General features: G+C 44.9%; 1 protein-coding gene across 1 annotated transcript in view; it reads right to left on the reverse strand.

Moving 5' to 3' along the window:
* Positions 1 to 12,062: 12,062 nt before the first annotated feature.
* Positions 12,063 to 23,293, reverse strand: part of Dnajc13 (DnaJ heat shock protein family (Hsp40) member C13) — a 114,852-nt gene continuing 103,621 nt past the window's right edge. The window contains exons 54-56 of the mRNA XM_055629648.1: positions 21,672 to 21,815; positions 17,691 to 17,790; positions 12,063 to 12,201 (exon numbers count right to left, since the gene is read on the reverse strand). Of these exons, the coding sequence (XP_055485623.1) occupies positions 12,095 to 12,201; positions 17,691 to 17,790; positions 21,672 to 21,815 (351 nt within the window). The 3' untranslated portion in view covers positions 12,063 to 12,094. The remainder of the gene's footprint in view (positions 12,202 to 17,690; positions 17,791 to 21,671; positions 21,816 to 23,293) is intronic.

Here is a 23,293-nt window from a genome sequence, read left to right on the forward strand (position 1 = left end):
CCATATATGCACACAGAACACTCATACATAAATAAATTTTAAAACGTTCTGAAAAAAGATTAAATATATACATAAAAGAAAACATCATCTATAAACAGTATTCAGCCATAATGCAAAATGAGATGGCATCATTTGCAGTCAAATGGATAGAAGTGAAGGATAATGATAGTGAAATAAGCCAGATCAATACCATGTGGTCATTTGTGAAAACTTAGAAGTCTTTCTGAATATAGAGCCGGGGTTAATGGTTAACGAGGAACAGAAAGATGGTAGGGGTCAGAGTAGGAAAGGGAAGGTTGGATTTGATCAGTGAATAAAACAGACATCAATTAAAATATTATATTAACATGTGCAGTCTATAAATTAATAATTGATACTGCATTTAAGATTATCTAGTGCTGTATTAAAATATAAAAATTAACTTCAGTTTTATTTACCCCACAATGTCCACATATTATTTCAACATACAATTAACATTAAAATACATAAATATATAAATATTTTACATTTTTCTCTAGATTCAGTATTCCATTTCTTCTAAGTTAAATATTCAATGGAAATACTTGTTCTGTAAAAAGTTAACTGCAAATTTCATAAAATTTATAATAAAAATATGTTCACATATCCAAGTTGTTCTGGATAGTCTTAAAAGTCTTCTAAAACTTAAGCTGCCAGTTTGAAAACTTACATACATTAATTAAATTAGAAATTAATTTCCTCAGGCACGTTCAAATGTGTATGAGTGACACATGTCCACCCATGTGCAAAAGTTTTTGCTTGTGATTTGCACAGCCTGAAGGTCATAGCAGTGTCCAAGTCCTCCTGAAACTGCTTGGATCCAGTAAAGGAACTGAGGCATCATTAGCAAAAGCAACAGTCCATGCTTTGCCCCAGGAAGGGGGCAAGGATTTGTATCCCTGTCTCTTTTGTTTGGAGAAGGAAACATTCTAACTGAAGTCCACCAAAGCAAAAATTCAGCTTGACGGGAAGTTGCTAAGTAGCTCTAGTTGATACAAGACCCAGAAAAGCACCTTGGCTCTGCTGTGTAGCAAGGAAGCCTGTGAAGTCCATGTCTATGACTTCATTGTTGACTTAGGAGCCAGGGTCCTCCCACCTCCATGGGAGTTAGTAATGATCTTGTCATGAGAATAGAAAAAATGGTTTTTGTCAAAGTCAAAACTGTAATCCTTATTCTTTCTGAGTCCAGCCTGTGGAACATGGCTTAAAGTGACATTTTTGGCTTGGGGGAATTGGCCTTGAGGGATGCCGTGCTGTGCGTCATTCCATTTAGTGTAGAGCACACTACTTCTTATCTCTGCCTCCAAGACACCAAGGGAACTTTCTGCTGTGACTAAGCTGTGAGCCAAGGATGCTCTTTAGCCCTGTGGGGTCCCCACAGAAGAGCAAGCCCTTTCTAGGGAGTGAGAACCGAGCAAACTTTCTTACAGCCTGGCCTTACTGTGGCCTGGATTCTGAGTCCCAGGCTGGATCAAGGGAAACCGGTTGGTCTTAGCATGAAAATTTTGGTAGGCTGCAGGCTGCTAAAGGGGCTGTCCTCCCACTTGTGTGGCTGGCAGGCCCTAGATTTCTGGCAGAGGACTAGATGGCACATAACACTGGCTGTTGTAGCAATGCGGGTTCTGGGGACTTGTGAGGACCTGGTGTGGGTTCAGTCTTTGGAACATGGCAGCCACTGAGATAAGCCAGCTGCCCAAATTGGATATAAACCCTGTGGGCACTGTGGAATGCTGTAGTCAGAACTTGGGGTACCTGAACTTGGTGGCACTTTCCCTTTGTGGTGCATACCGGCCCACCACCGCCAGTCAGGGATGAAGTTACAGTCTGCTTGCTTTCCTTTGTGACAGGGGAAGTCAGTGCAGCAGCTTCTCCATCTTGTATTCTTGCTGAGTTCATTTCAGGTTTAACTAGAATTTAATCTCCTTGATGGAGAATCCCATGGAAAATTACTTACATCTATTCTAGGAACCCAGGGTTAAGATACCCCAGCTTACTTATCTTAGTGTCCATAAAACTACCTGATTGTGCAAACCTCCTCACTCCAGCTAACAGCCTATCTCAGCTTCTATTTAACTGCTTGCTTGTGCAAACTTCCCCTTGCAGCTGCTGAGCAAGATAGCAGGATGTAGTTTTTGCCTTTAAAAGCCCCTTGCTTTAAATGCTCAGGGCTACACTTGGATCCCAAATGCCTGAGGGCAGTCCTAGATGGCTGGAATAAAGACTTTAAATTCACAATAAACTGTGTCTGAGTGGTCATCTCTGGTGGACTCCACATAACATTTTGGAGGTCCCAGTAATAGAGAAGAGGCAGTTTTACTGGGACAGTAATGAAGAGATGGGTTTCAGAGAGAAAACTCAGGTAAAGACCAAAGGAGCCAGAGAATGAGAGGGAGCCAGGAGATTAGAGCAGATGGTTTGAGATAGTTTGAGGCCAGGCAGAGCAATTCAGAGGCAAAGAGAAAAGCCAGATTGAATAAGTCAGCTGGAAGAAGAGTTTGAGCCAGAACAGCTGAGTTGAAACAGCCAGCCCAGGGCTCAGAACAAGAAAGAGTGAGCTTATTAAACAGTAAGTATCAGAAGCTGAACACAGAATTCTAAGTCTAGGTTAGAGCGCTTGGAGTTGGTGGCAAACACCTTTATCCATTGAGTCACTTGACTGGCCCACCAAGACTTAATTTTGTTGTTTTTCTCCTAGACCTCTGTCTTCTAACATTTTAACCCTAATATCTGTTTTCACCATTCTTCAGCTGAAACTGCATCTGTGTTCCCTGACCTCTACAGCTGATGTGGGATCTTAGAAGATCAATTTTGAACATGTTTCTCTTTCATTTTTTAAGTGGAGTCTGTTTATTTCCCGTGGCTGAGGAGAATCGGCTCTATCTATTACGGAAGGGCGGGGCTGTTAGATTCCACGCCAGTTGGATGCACTCTGTCACTTGTGCTTCCTCCGCAGGCCTCGCAAGCCGTGTCAAAGCAAACTGGCTGGTTCCTGGTCTACCTTCACCTCCTGTTCTGTTTCAGGCTGCCTGTGTCGCGTTACTTCAGTTAGAATCAGAAACATCTTCATTATAACTTTAAATAAAGATTCACGAGTCAGCAAAGATACCAGGAAGTGGGAAGGAAAGAGCTCGAGTGCCACCCATGTCTGACCCTTCAGGAACTAGGGAGGTCTCTTTCCTGGTCAATGGCCTTGGGGTTATAGTGGCTGGTGCAGAGCCCTGCTTCACTAATACCTATATGCTGGGAGCTGAGAACGGTCCCAACCATGTCCACCTCTTCAGACGTGGCTACTAGACCCCAGCACCACCACCAACTATCCCACAGTGTGGCAGGAGAGTGGAGAGTGGAGGAAGCTACAAAATAAAGTGAATGCCAGCACAATAACTCAGCAAGTGAAGGCACTTGCCAGCAAGCTTGATGGCCCCAGTTCAATTCCCAGGATCCACAGGGTGGAAGGAGGGAACTGCCTCCCACTAAGTGTCCTTTGACACACACACACAGGCATACAGGAGCACACAGGCATACAGGAAATAAATAAAACATGACAAGATGAACATATAAAGCAAGCCAGTTGACAGTGAGACTGACAGCTCTTCCACACCAAGTCAACAAATGCAGCTCAGAGCCTGCGTAAGAAAAGCCCATGGCACACAAATGCGGAGAGGTGGGTGCCTCGGAAATGATCCATAAAGGTCCCGTGGCTCCCAGCCCAGTCCTTTTGGGCTTTTCTCAGAGCTCCCAAGCCCACTCCCAGTCTCCGGAATGCTTTCCTTTTCACAATGGGCTGCCTTCGTTTCTCTTTCTAATCTGTGTCTCTGATTCAATTCTTTGCTTTGGGCTAGAAAAAACCTGCAAAGCTGCATCCCGTGATATTCCAGACTCAGATCTGCGCCTGTTACAAAACGTAGGAAAGGTCTCCCATTGGTCACAGGTCCTTGGAATTACACTCACTGATGCCCAAAGCACCTGACCCACAAGTAACTCCAGACTAGTGGCTCCCAGCAAACTCGGCACCACCTGTCCTCACCACGGAAACTAAGGTAAGGTCTCCACAGCCCACAGCCTTAAGCCTGCAGGTGAAAGTCCCAGAATTACTCAGGGAAAGGTCCCACGAAGCTCCAAGGTTCTGCCAGCAAGGCTCCTAACACCACAAAGCAGCGGTTGCCTCTCATGCCCTAGGGATGTTCCTATTCGTGACCTGCTACTCACAGACTTCAGATGAAGCTAAAAGCTCCGAGGCCACTCCTGCTCCCACTGTGCCAGTGTGGCCTCGAGCCCCTCAACAGACACTGGTCAAGGGTGTAGGGTTGGGAAAATGGAGGATACACCTCACAGAAAAGCATTCCCCATTTCAGAGTTTCAAGTAGCTTCTGGGCTTTATTGGGGTGATGGGTGGAAGATCCTCACACTTAGAAACTTGGTCCCCAGGCTTGGGAAGGTGCTTCATTCACCAAGAAGTCCTTTGAAGGATTTGTAGAGCTGTGAATGTCTCCACCTTCTGGTTTGAGATTTTTTTTTTTTCCTTCGGCCTGACCTCCTACATCCTGTTGTTGCTGCAGTTCTGCAAGTGGAGAATGGTGACAGGTAAAGGGAGGAGGAAGTGCCTGTGAGTGCCTCGCCCTGGAACAGAAGATGAGGCGAAGGGTAGGAAGGTGGGCTGGCAAGGGCTTTGCTTACCCTGGGCACAAAGGCACAGCAGAGGGTGGGGGCTCCTTCCTTACAGATTTACTTTTGTTCTCTTTGTAATTAAAAAAAAGTGAGTGTGATCCTGTAATCCTAGCACTCTAGTGGGTAGAGGCAGAGCTCTGTGAGTTTGAGGCTAGCCTGGACTACAAAGCTAGCCCAGCCAAGGCTATGCAGGCAAACCCTGTCTCAAAAAAATAAAAGTGTGTGGGTGTGCACATGTGTTACATGAACACTGAGTGTTGGCCGTGTGGGTACAAGCACATGCAGAGGCCAGAGTTGCTGGTGGCTCCCATCTAGGCCTTGCTGCCTTGAGCCAGTTTCTCACTGAATGCTAAGCTAGCAATTTCAGCTTTGCGGTCAAGCCAAGGAGATCTTGAGAGTCACCTGACTCTACTCACTGTTGTTGGCCTCTCAAGAAAGGAGTTACACATGTATGGGTAATGTTTGTGTGGGGTGTGGTAGAGACCTTCCCCAGGTGTAAGGGAAGAGATAAAGGACACACAGAGAGCTGGGGAAACAGTGCAGGGGGTCAGAGCACATGACCTGCAAACGAGGACTTCAGTTCCAAACCACCATAAACACACACACATACAGAAATAACAAATAATTTAAAAAATTACAAGGCCTGATTTTAACTCTCAGAACAAAAGAATTCTGCTTCCTGAAGTGGCATCCTGCTGTCTGGAGGATGAGAATGTTTTCCCCTGAATGACAGATTTTGTTTCCAATGTGCTCTTCTTCCTTTATTGTCCACCTCTCAGCAGTCCCTATCCTGTCCCTCCCCCCCTCCCCCCCATCACATTCATGCTCTCAGGCTGGGAGAATACATTTGTCAGCACTCACACCTCTTACTGCAAAGATGTTCCCTTGGAAAGTCCCTGCTGCCTGAAGGGTGTGGCTATCAGTCAGGTTTCTGTCTATTGATAACGGCTTCTGCCCCCAGCTCTACTGCTCGGAACTCTGACCTTGCCTTGATCCTCCCAGGGCTCACAAGACATCTCCCAGCTCAGTCTTATATTTGACACTGCTTGGAACTCATTTCCCTTCCTGCCTCGGGATGCTGAGGAGCCTGAGGGATGCGTAGGAAGGGGCTTTGTAAAATAATGTGTGCCTGGTGTCTGAGCAAAAGCTTTAATAGAAGTGACTTTCCTGAATTCAGGAAAAACTAAATATTTATAGAATTACTTCATCTGACCTTTCCTTTTGAAGGCAAATGACTCATTCCTCCACTGACTCAAACCAGGTCTTCATAAACTGTTCTCTGAAACAAACAAACAAACAAACACCCTCAAGGGTGCAAGGCTCCTATTTTCCTTTGTACACTATCCTGAATGACCGAAAACTTCTGTGTGTGATAACTGCAAAATTCTGTGATAGAGAGCCAGTGCCTTTGCAATGTTAAAAATGTGTCAACATTCTTATTTGTGTCTGTAACCAGACTTTTCCACCAACAGTTCTGTGAACCTTCCTTTTTCTCTTATAAATAAAAAAAAATGGCATTGTCTGTATTTATACAGACAATAACAGTGACATCTTCTTTTATAAGTTTGATAGGAAAAATGTTTTCAACTTCCCACCCCACGTCTACTCATGGGCTATGAATTTCACAATGCTGTATTCCTACCTCTCTACTCTATAAATTAAAAAGTTAGTGTGCACCTACTAATTCAAATGTGAAGTTCTTTGTTTTCTATGCTGAATAACTATTATACAACACTGCTAATAAGCACAGGAAGAATGCAAAGGACCTGGAGAAGGCTCAGCAGTTTCTGCTAGTGAGGGATAGGCTGTTCCCTGGTGTAATGGTTTTAATTGTCAGTCAGACACACTCTAGAATCACCTTGGAAGGGAGTTTCAGTAAAGGATTGTCTAAGGTGGGTTGACCTGTGGATGTGTCTGGGGATTATGCTAATTAATCTAATCTGTTTTGGTTTCTTTAAAAACTCAGTTATGTTATATAAATATGGTTGGTTTTTTTTTTTTTTTTTTTTTTTTTAATCCCAGGTGTGGAATATGGGGCTGATTCAGATTGTCCACAGCAGCCAACCATTTGCCTCATGTGGGCTCTGAGAGGGGCTCTTTGCCAGCTGCAGACAGTTTAATTCTGAGGACTCTGGAGAGGGAATACTGGGGGGGCGGGGTGGGAGGAGAGAGAGAGAGAGAAAGAGAAAGATTGGGCTGGCCCCAAGGAACCCAAAGACCCTAACTAGCAGGAGGTAATAAAAGAGAACTATGGCTCCTCTCCCCACTAACCTTTAGGTGGTGAAAGGGATTGTGGTGAAGGAAGGCAGAGCTAGAAGAATCCAAATAAAATAGATTTAAAATAAAGATGGCTACACTAATCAATGTAGGAAGACCCAGCCCACTGTGGGCAATACCATTCTGTGTGTGTGTGTCCTGAATTGTATAAACACACCTATAGGAGTTTAATTTATAAATTAGGCAAATAAGATTAATAACAGAATTATAATATTATGCTGTGATAAAGTATGTAAACATGATCTCTCATAAAACATTGTGCTGTTTTATCTTTTCACTTAGAGCAGTGGTTCTCAACCTGTGGGTCAAAACACTTTTGGGGGTTGAATGACCCTTCCACAGGGGTCAGATATCAGATATTTACATGATGATTCAAAACAGTAGCAAAATTACTGTTACGAAGTAGCAACAAAAATAACTTTATGGTTGGGGATCACCACTACATGGGGAACTCTATGAAAGGGCCACAGCATGAGGAAGGTTAGGAACCACTGACTTAGAGAAAGTGCTTTTTAGCTTCTGTGGTGTATGCTAATTGCTTACATCAGTGCTCTGGCTCTGGTTTTCCCCAGCTCTGTAACAGTCATCCAGTTACAGAAACAGCTACGGTGTAATTACATTACATTACATTACATTGCTAGGCGCTATACACCGCCACAGTCTCTGCCAGCTCATACGTGCATCAATCCTGCATGTCCTCCATCATCTCCAGCTCTTAGAATCTGCTTCCTCCTCCACGTAGATCCCTGAGCCTTGATGGGAGAGGCCTGATAGCGATAGCCACTTAGTACCGAGTTCTCCAAAGCCTCTTTCTCTCTGCACACTGGCCGGTTGTGGGTCTCTGTTAATGCCCATCTGCTGCAGGAAGCTTCTCTGGAGAGGGCTGGCATGAGGACTCCTTTTACTGCCCTGTCTGTTTAGCAGAATAATAACATTGTGTTTTCTCCCTAGAGACCTGAGCTACCTAGTGTCAGGAATGGTTCCATCCTGGGGAGTGGGCTTTGAAACACAACCAAAATCGGTTGGTCACTCCCCTGACACTTGGGCCACCACCGCACCACTGTACCCTGCGGGCAGGTCTGTTGTAGGTTCCAGGGTTTGTAGCTGGGTAAGACTTATGGTCAGCTTTTCCCTCCAGTAGAGTGCGGGGCACCCTTAGCCCAGGGACATTATTCACTGGGGGTAAAGCTTCTAGCTTGCTACCAGCTCAACTTCTCCATGTTCCATGATATAAGCGTGTCTTCAGCAGTTGGGCCTTACCATCAGGTTTTGGAGGACAACCAATAGCCTGTGATGGTTGGGTTATTTTTTTAATGGGGCCCCTTTGACCAACAACTCAACATAATGTAACCCATTCCTGGCACTGGAGGTTTTACTTGCATAAATACAGATATGAAGCTTCTGTAGTAGCAGGTTTCCATGTGGTTTTTCAAATGGCCTTTAGTGTTGGATGTCACTAATATTAAGTTTAAAATTCTTTTGCAGTGCTGGAGACTGAAGTTAGGGCCTCATGCATCTTAAGCCAGCACTCTGCCCCTGAGCTCTATCCCCAGTCAGGGTGTTGTACATTGCCTTGAGCTCATGACTGTCACGAGGGTGTGCAACAGCTGGCTCAGATCTTTCTTGAACCACGATCAGACCTGGCTGCTGATGGCCAGCCTGCCACTCTATACACAGTCCAATCGGCACTTTTCTGAGTCTCAGGCGGGCGGGGTCCTCTCTCTCAGGGTCACTGTCTACCAACCACACCAGACACCCTAACACCCCAAGTCCAACCACACCAGACACCCTAACACCCCAAGTATCTTGTATTTACCCTCCTGTTACCTGCAGCTAATGTCTCAATTTTCTATCTTGGACTGAGATAAACTGTTTCTACCCTCAGCCTGAAACTCAGGTTCTCTCAGCATGCACATGCTGCTTGGGACAGGGGTTGAACTCATATCTCAGTGGTAATCTCTCTCTTTGGCACTAACATTTTGAGTTGTTTTTTTTTTTTTTTTTTTTTTCCTAGCTTGCATGTTCTCCAAATCTCATTTTCTATTCCCAGAGGATGGGATAAAATAAAAATCAGTTCCAAACCCAAAGATTTGCTCTTAGACACATAATGCTTCACATACAAAAACATTTAACAAAGATCAGCTATTACTGATATTTTCAACAGCAGTGGTGCTGGGAGTGGTGGTGCTTGGGAGGCCGAGGCAGAAGGATCTCCGAGTTCCAGGCCAGCCTGGCCTACATATTGCGTTACAGGCCAACCAACAGCTTTATAGTGAAGACCTTTCTTAATAAACCAAACAACAATCTCCCCTCCCCACCCCCTCCCGCCAGTGGTGATAGATTACTTAAAAACCAGCCTTTAAATTGTGTAAGGGTTTATAATGTTTATATTCTCTTTGGGGAGGGGGCACTGATGTTGATTTATCCTCAGCTTCCTAAATGTGAGCTCCTGAGCTCGTTGCTGACCTTCCAGTGAATACACTTTTATGGCAGTGTTGTTTAGCAACTGACATTCTAACTAATATATTGCTTACATTACTTCATGATCTTTAAGTGATAATCCAATACAAAACAATTTCACTGGCAATTTGTAGCAGGAGTCTCCCTTCTACTTGTTCTTATGCACCATAGGATAAACTTGGTTCTTGCTTTGAAAGGGGTTCTTGGTGGGTCAGGGGTGCGGCTCAAGTGGTAGTGAGCAAGAATGTACTAAGACCTAGGTCTCCCCCCTCCAACGATTTCATACACGCAACACAATCTGCTGTGACCATGTTCAACCCCAATTGCCCTCTCCCATTCCCCCTCCATTCCCACTGGGTCCCTTCTTATTCCCCTCCCTACTTTCATGACTTTTCTTGGTCCACTTTTCTTGCCTTGCTCGTGTGGGCATGGGTTGAGAATTCTTTCCTTGAGCATAAGCAACTTACCAGGGGCTGTGCCACTGATGAAAACGACACTCCATTCTTGTCCCTGATGGAATGCCGAAGGGCCCAGTCTTGTACAGGCATGCAGCGCCTCTGAGTTCAGGAGCGCAACAATTCGGAAGACAGTGTCATTGTACCACAGCCCATCCTCTGGCTCTTTCACAATCTTCCCTGGGCCTGGAGGGTGGTGGTGGTAGTGGACAGAGCTGTCCCGTTTAGGGCTGAGCACTCAACAGACACACATTCTCAGCACTCTGACCAGCTGTGAGTGTAGGTGCTACCCACTGCTTGCTGTGAAGTGAGCTTCTCTGCTCAGGGCTAACAGTAGAAGTAGGCTACGGATACGAACACAAATATTTAGAAGGTAGCTTGACTACATGTCCATTTAGCAACAGTATTAGATTCCCCCAGGGGCCTGTGATCGCCATTCCATAAGCTTTTGACCATGTTTACAGTATCAGACAAATATCCCCTCATCAAACCAGCCCCAAATCCAATTAGAGAGCCCCCGTTTACCCTCTTAACAGTCACGCCACTGCTGTACCACTGGGTACATCTCACCTGGCAGGTGGAATTGTATATACAGGGGTTCACAGCTGACTCCCCCCCCCCACGAGCCTACATGGCACCTTCTGGCATAGTGAAGGCCCCCCGTGGGGAGGCCACTTCCAGCTCAGTCAGTCCCAGACCACGTCGCTCTGCCTCTAGTGATGTGTGGCGTGCACAGGAAGCTCTAGTCATCTAGTTCCGATGGATGGCCAGAGCAGCAGCAGCAGCCTGGGCTACATGGGATCCTCTGCACGCTCCCTGACCAACAACTCATGGAGAGGTGTCCTACATATTTGAACTTCTTAACAGCCAATGACTTCTGGAGGAAGCATTATCAACCTATTCTATTTCAAATCCTTAATTTTTTTTTTTTTAAGTTAGCTCATTATGTAGCAGGTTCCAATATGGCTTTTTCATACTTTCTTCACTCAAAAAAAGAAGTGTTTTAAAAGAAGTGTTTAGGGAGCAAGCACACACCTAGGCCAGCTCTCAAAAAGGCTGAGGCTGGAGGATTACAAGTTGAGGACAGCCTGTGTCACAATGGGGTGACCTTGTCTCAAACCAAACAAAAGACAGGATGTGGTCAAGTGTTTGCATGAACTTACGTGTTTACATGTTCTGTAGTCTGTGGTCTTACTGGAAGACCCATGCACTAGTGTCTGTTATTTGAAATATTCTCTGGTTCCTTAACTCTCCTTCTGAAACAGCCAGACCATTCCTAAGCATGACATAAAAAGTGACCATGCTGCTGTCTGTCTCTGCTTAGGAAGAACAGAGGTGGATACAGCTGTGCATGTTGAGTGTGAGGGGGTGAGTTTGTCTCCTCTGCTCCATCTCCCTCAAAAGTGAACATGTAAGAAGTCTTCAGAGGGAAAATTTCAGAACAAACATATCTCATTAACAAAGCAGTCAATTCCCTTTATTTTTAAAATTTTATGTACACATATGAATGATCTGTATAATGTACATTCAATATAGAAAGCTTTATATATTTGATAATGTATAGAACATTTCACAATTACACTAATCTCATACATAACATCTTGACATCCATTTTTAGTTTTAATTTTTTTCTTTTTTTTTTTTGCACAAGCTCCCTGTCGTTCAGTTTGGTGAAGCCTGTCACCTGTCACACACACCGATGTGCACCGAGCTCTCAGAGAGTTAATGACTGAGGATCTGGTCACAGGTGGAGGACAGAAATCTAATGTCTGACGATAAGAGGAAGACGGCCATGGAGATCTGTGCAGGAGAGGGAGGTACCCTTTTCTGGGGATAAGATTTAGCCCAATGTTTGTAGACTGCAGCTTAATCCCACAGTCACAGTAATTAAAAAAAAAAAATATTATAAAAACTAGGAAGAAAGTTTTGTCTTTTGATTCACAGTCTTGTAAACAGATATAAAGGAACAAAATGTGCTTACATACACCAAGAAAAAGAAATTCTTGTGTACCCATGGTGGCTGACCCACGAGTGCTTTCTCGGAACGTGATACATCAGAATCATGGACTCTTTTCCTAAATAAAAATATATTTATAGAAAAAGGAATAACACTGTCATGAAACCAGGAGAAAGGCAGCAGGAGTCTGTTTCAACATGTTGGCTGGAGGAATGTAGACACAGCACTGGCCTTTCAGCGTTTATTATCTCTGAGTGTTTCAAGTTTGATAGCCAAGGTCCCCTGCCTCATGGTCTACAGGAGGCGGCAGGTTAGACAAGGCTGATGAGGATGTACCTGTAGTAAGATAGCCAGCAACTCCAGGTCCTGCAAGAGAGAATGGAAAGCAGGCATTTCTACGTCAGTCAGTGGGCACAGGGTCCAGCACCCAGTACAGACCACTTGGATGGTCTGAGAATTATCTATATGTGTAACTGTCATCAGGCAGCGACACAGAACCTTTGTTCATGGCTTGCTTTAATTATATGACACAATTAGAAATAATTTCAAAATTCATGCAGTAACACTGGTGTAGAAACAGGGAGTTTTCCCTCTTTTCACACCTGGGAAGTTCAATCTTAAAACAAAAGAAATAAACAAAACAAAACAAAAAAAACAAACAAAAACCCATCAGGGCACTTAAAGCGCTCTATTACATGGAAACCACGGGAACAGAGAAAAGATATCCATTCTCTACCCCGTTCAGACCATCTCAAAGGGATGCATAACTGGATCCTCGACATAAGCAACTTCTGAGAATGTTCCAGTTAAACTTGGTTTCACTCGGTGCAAAGAAAGACCACTTTAATAAGCAACACCCAGTGAACACAGCGCACTACATAAGGTCTCTTCGAAGAGGAAGGCTTTGGACATCCATCTTACGGGCCTAAAGAATGCTCCAAAAGAGACAGTAGCATTTTGGGTGCAGTCTCCATGTGTTCTGTTACCAACATTCTCTACCACATGAAAAAGTAGCACTCTGGAAGCTTGTCAGCAGTCCTAGGAGCACACAGACAGCTTTGGCCTCAAGCTGACTTGAACACAACAGACATTTGCTCACATCTTAGAAGCCCCACATGACAAACAAGTGCTTGCAAGAGAAACTGGTTTAGCACTGCACAGGGGCAGAGCTTAGCTGACTCAGAGGAAACATGGCAAATGCATACACTGGAGGGTTAGGACAGGAAAGGCAGTGCGAACAGCATGCATTGAGCAAAAGGTTTCTCTACCTGCTTCAGAGAGCTACACAGAAGTTAGCAAGCTGCCTGGCAGAGCAGTTCTAAAGCCCACTCCTGAGGTGAAGGGGGCTGCTGCCAGTTAGAAGGGAAGGAGAGACACCTGGGGGGAAAAAAGAAATGTAAGCAGCAAGGGAATTTTGAGGAAGTGCACACAGCAGAGCAATTTGATGCAGGCTAAGGCAACAGGACTGATGTAGGACAGAGACCATAATTCCCTTCCATCTATCTCACTACTCAGCTTCTGAGCACCTTGACTGTGGGTAGGAAATGGCTGCCACGCACTGCAAGTGCTGACAAGGCCACGGTGGATTACCTGCATAGGTGGGACTGAAGCTAACTAGAGGGCCTGGGCACTTGGAAGCATGTACTTTTAAAACACCTATAAAAAGGATTTTCCCTTCTTTAGGTCATGGGAGCCTACACCATCAACTCTCACCTTCTGCCAAATCAGCAGTCCCACAGACTGCTCAGGAAAAATGACCACCGAACAAATTGGTGCATCCATCAGTACAGCTCAGAGCCAAAGCAACACACTACTCTCAATCTCCAGTAGAAACACTATGACTACAGGCAGGCACAGATGAGCAAAACCACAAACCCCACAGAGGGGTGTGGTTCCCAAGCAATTCACAGTGTGGACTCCGGTGGAGAACTGTGGCCTCACAGATGAGCCTCTGAGCATGCCCGTGGGGGACTGTTTCAATTGTGTCAACTGAGGTGGAAGACCTGTCCACTGGGGTGGCACCATTCCCTCAGCAGGGATATTTGGGATTACGTAAAATAGAGACATGGAGCTGAGCACTAGCATCCACTTGTGGATTTGGTGTGACCCGCTGCTGCAGGCTCCTGATGCTTTGGCTTCTCCACCACGATGGACTGTGCCATGAACACCTAATGTAAGTCCTTTCTCCTTTAAGATGCTTTTGTTGGGGTATTTTATCATGGTGCTAGGAAGAGAAACTAAGACATGGGCACAGTTTGATTCTTATCAACGTAGGAGGTTATGGTTCCAAACCATGAATGCTACCTATGAAAGTAGGCAACACCAAAGTCACTGGAGTCACTGGGAAACCTTGGGCAAACTCACAAGGGTGATGGGGTACTGACACACAGTGATACTTTTGATCACCACAGTCATACAAGCAAAAACTTTACAGTTGCATACAACTCTTCATAACTTAACTCTATCTTGCAGAGATATGAAGGGCATTCTGAACTGAAAAAAATTACAGAACTTATAAAGAAGTCGCCTAATTCTACTCCCATCCTTTGCCCCCCCAGGGAAAGTAAACTGAGTCCCAGCAAGTCTGAGATGCCCTCAGACTTGTGCCTCTGGATTCCACTAAAATCTGTTAGGCTTCTGTGGGCTGAGAAGACTGGCTTGTGTCTAAGAACCAGACACAGCAGTTGGAAACTATCTCCAGGTGTAAGCGGGGAAATAGCAGAGGTTCCAGGGCACATGGAAACACTGTTCAAGTGCTAGGTTTTAAAAGAATAAGGCAGAACTGAATGAGGGAGCCCACAAAGTGGGCACAATTGTCATGAAAAATTCTTTATTTTCAGTCACAGCTCCCAACACTGACACTCTGCCTCTTCCCACATTCTTTCACTGCTGGTTTTCTCAAGTAAATAACTTGAAAATTCCACCATGAAAGTTTTAGAGGGCCCTGAGCCAGCTGGCATCTAGCAGTACTTGAATCTACCAGATGGATAGTAACAGGGCTCTGGATGAGATACCACAATGTATCTATATCACAGAAAAAAACCAGCAAAGGCACTCCTAAACAAACAGCTATCACAGAATAAACAGTATACCATGATAGGCCCTGTGGAAACAGGTGGTCCTGCCATAATTATCAGCTCTAAATAATCCTACTCAGGACTTTTACATCTTGATCTTCAGCAAATGACCAACTGGCATTTGCTCAGCAGTTGGGGAGAAGAAATTATACCTTTATTTGTAGCTTACTTTAAAAAAACTTTTATTTCCCTGTCTTTTAAACATTATCCACATAACTGCCAAATGTACTCAAACACTTCATTCAGAAGGAAGGGTTGGGATAGACATATTCACAGCACTTTAGTTCAAGAATTGCTGGGTACAGTCTGTATCATACGAAGGTTGGGTTTTAATTAAATTCTGATAAGTACAACATACACCAAAAAGCATTTGCAGCCCAGGTGGTGAGGAAGCATCCCTCAACTGCAGGGTAATGGAAGCGGAACCCTTGAAGCACAGGTTGTCCTTTCAAAGGACTAAATTCTTGGGGAAATCGTCTTAAGTAACTAACTTCTCAAAAGAGGATGCTCCAGTCTGAGGAGGTGCCAGGAATGGGCAGATCTGAGGCAAGCAAGGCTCACAGCCAAGCCTGTCCAGTATGAACCTCCCTGGCTTCAGCACTCCCCAGAGGCTGCAGCCCTTTCTGGGGTGAGGGTGGGGTGGCACCATTGCTGCCTGGCTGCACCTCTACATACATTTGTCACTTCCAGCCCCTATAGCATATCACGACCGCTTCTTAGAGGGCTCATTCATCCCAGGAAGCTTAGGTGAAAGAAAGGCACAGACAGGCCGTGTCTGACTTCCTGCACTCAGCTCCCCACTCCCACTATATTAGGTCCAGGTCTCTGAAGAGAGCCTTCCATCTGTTCTATTCACAGCCCTGGCTACAGCAGCGGGGGCAGGGACACCTGTAGCTTTTACTTGAACTTGATGAAGGCTGGTTACACAGGGAACAAAAAAATCCTGTGAGGCTTCTGACCTGCACAGCACCATTCCTGCAACAACGTCATTCTTGGCTAAGAAAACTAGGCTGTATTTCCCTAACTGTACTGCACTTACACTGAAAGTACTGCCATGAAAATGTGGACTGCCAACTTTCAGAAACACTCTGAGGAGGTTTTTGGTGGGCACAAATACACTCCTACTAAGAGGAAGGTCTCGGGCAGACCAACACCACACTCTAGGTTTCTCTCTATAGAGAACAAGCAGGATACAACCCACAGAACCAACAGCACAGTCTGGATGCTTACAGATTTAGGGCAAACTCTAAGTAATATGAGGAGCGACTGATATTAAAGTGACACCAGAGTGACACATATTGAAGTGGCCATAAAAGGGGGAAACAGCAGTGTCACGGCCTAGTTGAAAATTGAGAGGTGAGCCATTCTGGACTTGAAAATCTGAGAATCAATCTTTACGATTCTCACTGACTAGTTGAAAATTGAGAGGTGAGCCATTCTGGACTTGAAAATCTGAGAATCAATCTTTACGATTCTCACTGACTTCTATGAGAGCAATCAGAATTATTAAAACAAAGGAACTGAACTGTATGGAAGACACTGGCTGTTATCAGTTTTCTCTTTATTATCTCTATCAGCTCTGGTGAGAAAATCACGTGGGGGCTGATATCTACTTGCATGCTATCATTTCAGGAGGTGGCACGAGTTACCTCCCATTCATAAGGCTAAGTTCACTCAAGATCCTAATGAGAGAGGTAATCTTGGCTTTCAGTACAGCAACTCAATGCTGTTTTTCCTCAGACAAAAGTCAACTATGAACACACCCTCAGCATCATCCAGTGTCTCCTGAGCCCTCAGCAGTCTTCTCTGTACCAGCACCGAGATACTTTCCCCATTGGAAATATAATTAGCAAAACTGCACTGCAAACTTTTTTATTATTTCTTCTTTTTTGAGAAGTTCATTTTTTATTATCATTTATTATAGTTTATTCACTTTGTATCCTAACTGTAGCCCCCTCCCTCACCCCACCCAATCCCCCCTCACACCCTCTACATAGCTGCTTGCTCCTCCCCTAGCCCACTAATAGGGGAGGTCCTCCTCCCCTTCCTTTTGACCCTAGCCTATCAGGTCTCATCAGGACTGGTTGCACTGTCTTCCTCTGTGGCCTGGCAAGGCTACTCCCCTCAAAGAGCCAGCCACTGAGTTCATGTCTGAGACAGTCCCTGTTCTCCTTACTAGGGACCTCACTTGGATACTGAGCTGCCCTGGGCTACATCTGAGCTGGGATTTTAGGTCCTCTCCAAGCATTGTCCTTGGTTGGGGTATCAGTCTCTGCCAGGCCTCTGGGGCTCAGTTTTTTTTTTTTTTTTTTTTTTTTTTTGGCTGTGTTGGTCTCCTTTTGGAGCTCCTGTCCCCTCCAGGTCTTTCTATCTCCCCCTTCTGTCATAAAATTCCATGCCCTCTGCCCAAAGTTAAGAAAAATATTCTATACAGAATTATCTGAAGCCTCACTTTGTTTAGACAGAAAGGGCACAAGGGTACCAGGTTTCTGATATACTCATTCTTTACACACATTCAAGTTAAACACTACACAAACCCACTGCACATTTAACCTACAGTTCTTCTAACTCACTGGATCAAAGCAAAGTACATGTTTTTGTCATAAACACCCAACACTGCACTCCACTCCTGTCCAAAACAGCTGTGTATGACAAGCTCAAAGCACCCCCATCCTTGGTAGCCAGATGCCTGGGTGACAATAGGAATACTATTTTAAGTCTGATCAGGGCAGGAAGGAGGCATGTGACTTCTGCCAGGTAGCTGAGGAACTGACTTACCTGTGAGGTATCCTGCTGTTTGAGAGTCAGAAATGAACAAATCATGTTTCTGGTCTTTGAAGGCACTCCAAACTGAAGATCGAGAGAGGATTTCATTCACCTGGGAAGGTAAAGCAAGCCCCTACTTAGCATGATTATGTCAGGAATTAGTCATGGGAAGACTGAACCAAGCAGGAACACCAAACTTGCAAGCCAGAAGGCCACTGGGAGAGGACTAGGACCTGGTGTCCATCACACACCTGGTCCCTGGCACTGTGTTGGGCACATCTCGCTGAACCAGACCTAGGAAAGGTTGGGGAGAAGATGCTGAAAACTGGAGTTACAACTTTAAATCAGCCTTTCAAAGGATGGGCTATGTCTTGTGAGGAGATCATGAACAACTACAATGAGAAAAATAAGTGAACAGACAAAATGTCAGAGTATCACACATAAAATAGGCATCCTATGAAATGCACATGTGTGGCAGAATTTTTGTGTGTGTACCAGACTGAGATGGAAGATGAAAGTGTATAGGAAACATCAACTTAAGAGGCCATCAGAGTTTAGATTACATATTTACAAAGTACCTCCTAGGTGCAGACCCAGAGGACACAATAAACAGTCTCTAAGTCAGATGGAAAGCTCCTAGTCAGGAGTGTACAGATGCAGAGCACGGTCACCAGGGCAGGAGCATTCCAGCCCTGGCAGGAAGCAGTAGTGAATGGAGAATTGAAAAGGGTTTGAAGAGTTCTGGTTTAGAAGGTAGTGTTCTCTTTCTTTCCCTTCTTTGGGAGTGGTGGGTGGAGGTCAGGGCCCCTTGGCTAATTTCATCCCTAGAAATGCCGGTGCAGGCCAAGGAGACAAGTGGTCCACAGGAAGCCTTTGCTTGCCACTCAGAGTACTCAAAGGCATTTTCAGTTAATGACTGAAGCAACATAAGTGGCCTGTCTTCTTTAGTGTCATTTTAAACAATTCAAAAACTGAGAGAAAGCCAGCATTAAAAATGTTTCTTTTCCTGAGACACAGAAGCCTAATTTCAGTAAGGGAAAAGTTAAGTAAAACAGTTTAAGCACAAAAAGAACATCTGCACACAGAAATGACCCAAACCTCCACCTGGATGAGGTGCAAACAAACTGCAGCAATTACATACACAATGAGAAACTTAAACATCCCACAGCATGGCCGGATCCCAAAGCTGAAGGGTAACAAGTAGAACAGATTGACTCATATTTGGAAAACAGAGTAGTGGCTGCAGGAGTGAGGCTGTGGGATGAATAGTAAAACTAGGTCCAAGGGTAGTAAATGTGCTGGAGCTAGCAGGGTGTTATTATCACAATGCTGCTGAGGTGGGAAAGGCCAATTAGTTCTTCACTGTAGGTGACTTCATGTTACGTGTGATGGTCAGCACCATCAACTTGAAACAACCTAGACCAGTGGTTTTCAACCTGTGGGTGGCGACCAATGAAAAACACATAGGAACTCAGACAATGCTCAGTAGCAAAATTACAGTTATAAAGTAGCAATGAAAATAAAGGTATGGTTGGGGTTCCTAAGACCATCAGAAATGCGTGTTTTTTGATGGTTGTGACCCACAGGGTGAGAACTGCTGATCTAGAATGACCTGGGTGTTGCTATGCTTTCATTGAGGCAAGAAGATCCGCTCTGAGTAAGTGGATCTCAGGCCTTTGGAAATGGCTTGCAGAAAGAATCTGGAAGAGTTTGGAAGTTTGGATTAGAAAACCCTGACTCCTGAAAGGAAAGCATAATGGGATATTCTGGTGGGTGGCTGGAAGACAAGAATGCTGACAGAAATCGGGAATGCCTTCTCAAGAGAGCAAGGACTTTGTCAGAAACTGAGCTGGGGGCACTTGTGTAATGTTTTGGCCAAGAATCTGGCGCCATTCTGTTCATATCCAGAGAACTTGGGTGAAGTTTAGTTTAAAGATAATAGACTAATTTATATGGCAGAGGAAACTGCAAAACAGAAGAATGTTCAGGGGGATGCTAAAGAGGCCAGCACCGTGAAAATAAGTTTCCTGTGCTGTACTGGGACAATAGAAAATGTCCTTGGGCAAAACCTGACCCTCAGAGGCCCATCTTGTGACACTCTAGATTCACTTAAAGGAAGAGAGCCTACACTGAAGGGGTTTCCTGTTCCTCATAAACAACTGCCTGCAAGTCTGTTCTCCAGTCAATACATGGAAGCTGATGTGGTTGTGCTCCTGGGGTGGGATCCTCCTGAGCTGGTGGCAGAACCTGGCAATATCATCCATGGTTTTGAAGACATGAAAGAAACAAGATTCAGGGAGGTCACAAGAGCACCTGAGGCCAGACAAGGTCTTCAGGTGGGTGTCCTTGCAGAGTCCCTGGGAAGCCACTGCATGAGGCTGTGAGAGCAGAGCCTAGGCTGCAGCAGAGCCCCTGGATCCATGGGAAAGCTGCAGGTATAGAGGGGGCGGGGCTATGTAGGCTCTCTGGAGCCCCACGCAGCATATTACAAGCTCTGAGGCTGCAACAGAGCTGGGCTTTAGTGATCACTGTGCTGGAATTTCATCTTCCTTTGGTCTGATCAACCCTGCTAAGCCTGATTGCTCTTTTGTTTCATTATATTCATTTAGCTTGACTTTTCTTTTATAGAAATAGACAGTTAAGGCACTTTAGACTCCTAAAGTGTTGAAACTGTCAAGGACCATGGGGACCTAAAAAGTTGGACTGTGTTTCATGTAACAATATGGTCATGAGTCTCTGAGGACAAGCAGTGGAATATTATGGCTTACAAATGAAGCATTTGCGTGGCAAGTTGACAAAGGGTAGAGTTGTGCTGGTTAATGTTAACTGTCAGCTGGGCATGTATGTGGACAACTGTCTGGAATGCCTTACCTCATGTGGACAGACCTGCTCACTGTGTGTGCACCACTTCCTGGTGGGATCCTGGCCTCCAGGGGGAAAAGCTACTGCGTAGCAGTAGATACTTATCGCTCTCCGCCTCCTGACGGTGCATGCATGCAATGTGCCCAGTCATTTCAAGCTCCTGCTACCGTGATTCTCAGCCATGACGGACTCTGAACTGTGAGCCAGAATCAACTCCCGACACTCCGATATGCAAACAGAACTGGGAGCCCTTCTTGAACTTGTCAGTGAAGCTTATCAAAGCAACAGGAACAGACACTGACACACTGTGCAGACTTCAGTTCAGTACAGAGAACATTAGAAAATGAAGTCTTCAGATGCAGTAGTAACAGAGGGCTGGGGAGATGCTGAGCAAGTCAAGGTGCCTTCTGCTAAGCCAGGCAACCGGAACTCAATCTTCAGAACCTTCGCAGGCAAGGAGAGAAGAGACCCCTGCACACTGCCCTCCTCATGTGAGGTCTGGGGAGTAAGTCCTTGTGCAAGTGCACATGTGCACAGACTCACACACACTCATAGACACACGCATGCGTGCGTGCGCCTTACAATTAAAGATGAAAAGTAAATCCTTAAGAGGCCTGAAATCAGTGTATGTGCCGCTGAAACATATTAACACAGTTATTCTGTAAAAAGAAAAAAACCTAGCACTTTACAGGCACTAATAAAGAGACATTAAGGTTTTTTGTTTTTTTGGTTTTGTTTTTTTGGACAGGGTTTCTCTGTGTAGCCTTGGCTGTCCTGGACTCACTTTGTAGACCAGGCCGGCCTCAACCTCACAGAGATCTGCCTGATCTTGCCTACCCAAGTGATGTTCAGATCTTTTAAATGGCACCTGATTCTATACTAAGTGTTTCAAACGCTTCCACACTAAGACTTTTACTTGTTTTCTTCTTGAAACACATACCATACTGTCACTGTGCAGAAAAGGAATCACCGTGCATGCCTGCTGGGTACAAGCTTGTGTTTTTTTGGCAGCTGTGAAGCCATTACTCGAAGCTAACACTGGCCTCACCCGTAACTGGACTCAAATGCAGGTCCTGGATGCCCTCAGCCAAGGCCCTGACTGGATACACAAGGTGCCTCTTGTGGACTCACCTGTTCTCCGTACTGCAGACTTCGAGTCATTGCCTTGAGAGCTTTAACAATCTGGGCCTTAGTGGCAGCAGGACTGTCGAGGTTTTCAAGGCCTACACCTTCAAGCAGCTTTAAGAGGTATGGGACCAACTCTGCTTTCAGAGCCTGGAACAAACAGTCAACATTTATATGAGCACAATGAAGAAAATGTACTACAGAAGACGTGATCTCACCACGTAGATCTCATATCTACAGTATGGCCACCTGTTCTTAGCATTTCCATGCAGCTGCAGATTTTCATTTTAGTATCAAATGGAAAGAACATTCTTATATAAAATAATTTTTATTCAGTTCCACTAACTGCTGTAAAGGCTGTACATCAATTATGAAATCTTCCTAACAGACTGAAGGTACAATTATTATTTCAGATAAGAAAATCAGTGCACAGAGGGAAAAGAAACGTGTACAGCACAGAGCTGGGCATAATGGAGCCTTCATCTGGAGGTTCAGATGTCCCTGGGAGGGACAGAACCCAAGCTCTGAACCACTGTATCAGGGCTGCCCGCGCTAATGGTGTCACTAACAGGCAACAGGCCCTGAAGGACTTTACCATCTTTTCATCCTCCTACAATACTCTCTGCAGTAAGCATGGTGTGTACACTCTTTCCTCCTAACAACTGGGGAGATGAACCTGACGGTGGCGTCACCTCAGATGAGGAGTGTGGGCAGAGTTCAGTCAGCTGTCAGGCCGAGACATGAAACCTCTGTGGCAGACTGGCTTACATCAGTCACCTTGGCTCTATGCCTGCCCAGTACTTCTTCTGCCTGTTTACAGAGGGTAGAGGGCCGTGCTGGGAAGAAGTCCGAGAAGGGGTCAGGGGAAGCAGAGGGCCAGGCACAGAGGCAGGGGTTTGCCTTCAGTTTAAAGACAGCAGATGTCACTCTGTTATATGGCAGAGTTTGCCATCAAAGACTGAAGAGGAAAGGTGACTAAGAAGTTTTTCATATGGGATAAAAAGCGATATGATGGTGTCCAATGTAGAATCAGTCTATTAAGCTAAATAGTAAAATTGTGGCTTCAAGTTACTGTTTATAGTAAGGACATTTAATTTATTTTTAGTGGTTTTGGCAATGTATGTCACACTATGAGCTGCAATCACCACAGTGCAACAGATGCACAAACCTAAGTGTTCTATGACTGACACTGACATTTCTGGCCCCGGGCCTCTGGTAAGTAACGAGATTCTCTGCTTCCAGAAGCATGAAGGCTATACAGGTGAGGCTCTGTGGTATTTGTACTCAGAATAAGGAAGCTCGCTTTTTTCTGAGTTTACATTACTTTTCCCCTTCAGTGTCTGTGTACACTGATACCCACTACATCTGATTTCTACTAGGTGAGGGGCCTCTTTAAAAACAATGAAGAATCTCAACATGATTCTAAAGAAACAAGGAACGAATGAACAGAACCCAATGAGAATGAAGTAATTTTTACAAAGAAGCTAAGAATGAACATAGAAAAGAAAAAAAGAAGTTATTCATGAGATTTAACCTTTCTGTGTGAAAAAAATGTAAGCAGGCTTTAATGAAGTCCTAAGGCTTTAAGCAGAGAACATCTGTCTGGCATACCTGTTTTCCTGAAATAG

The sequence above is a fragment of the Psammomys obesus genome, unplaced genomic scaffold, assembly GCF_907164565.1.
Source record: "Psammomys obesus unplaced genomic scaffold, mPsaObe1.curated_primary_1811, whole genome shotgun sequence".
In the NCBI taxonomy this organism is placed as follows: Eukaryota; Metazoa; Chordata; class Mammalia; order Rodentia; family Muridae; genus Psammomys; species Psammomys obesus.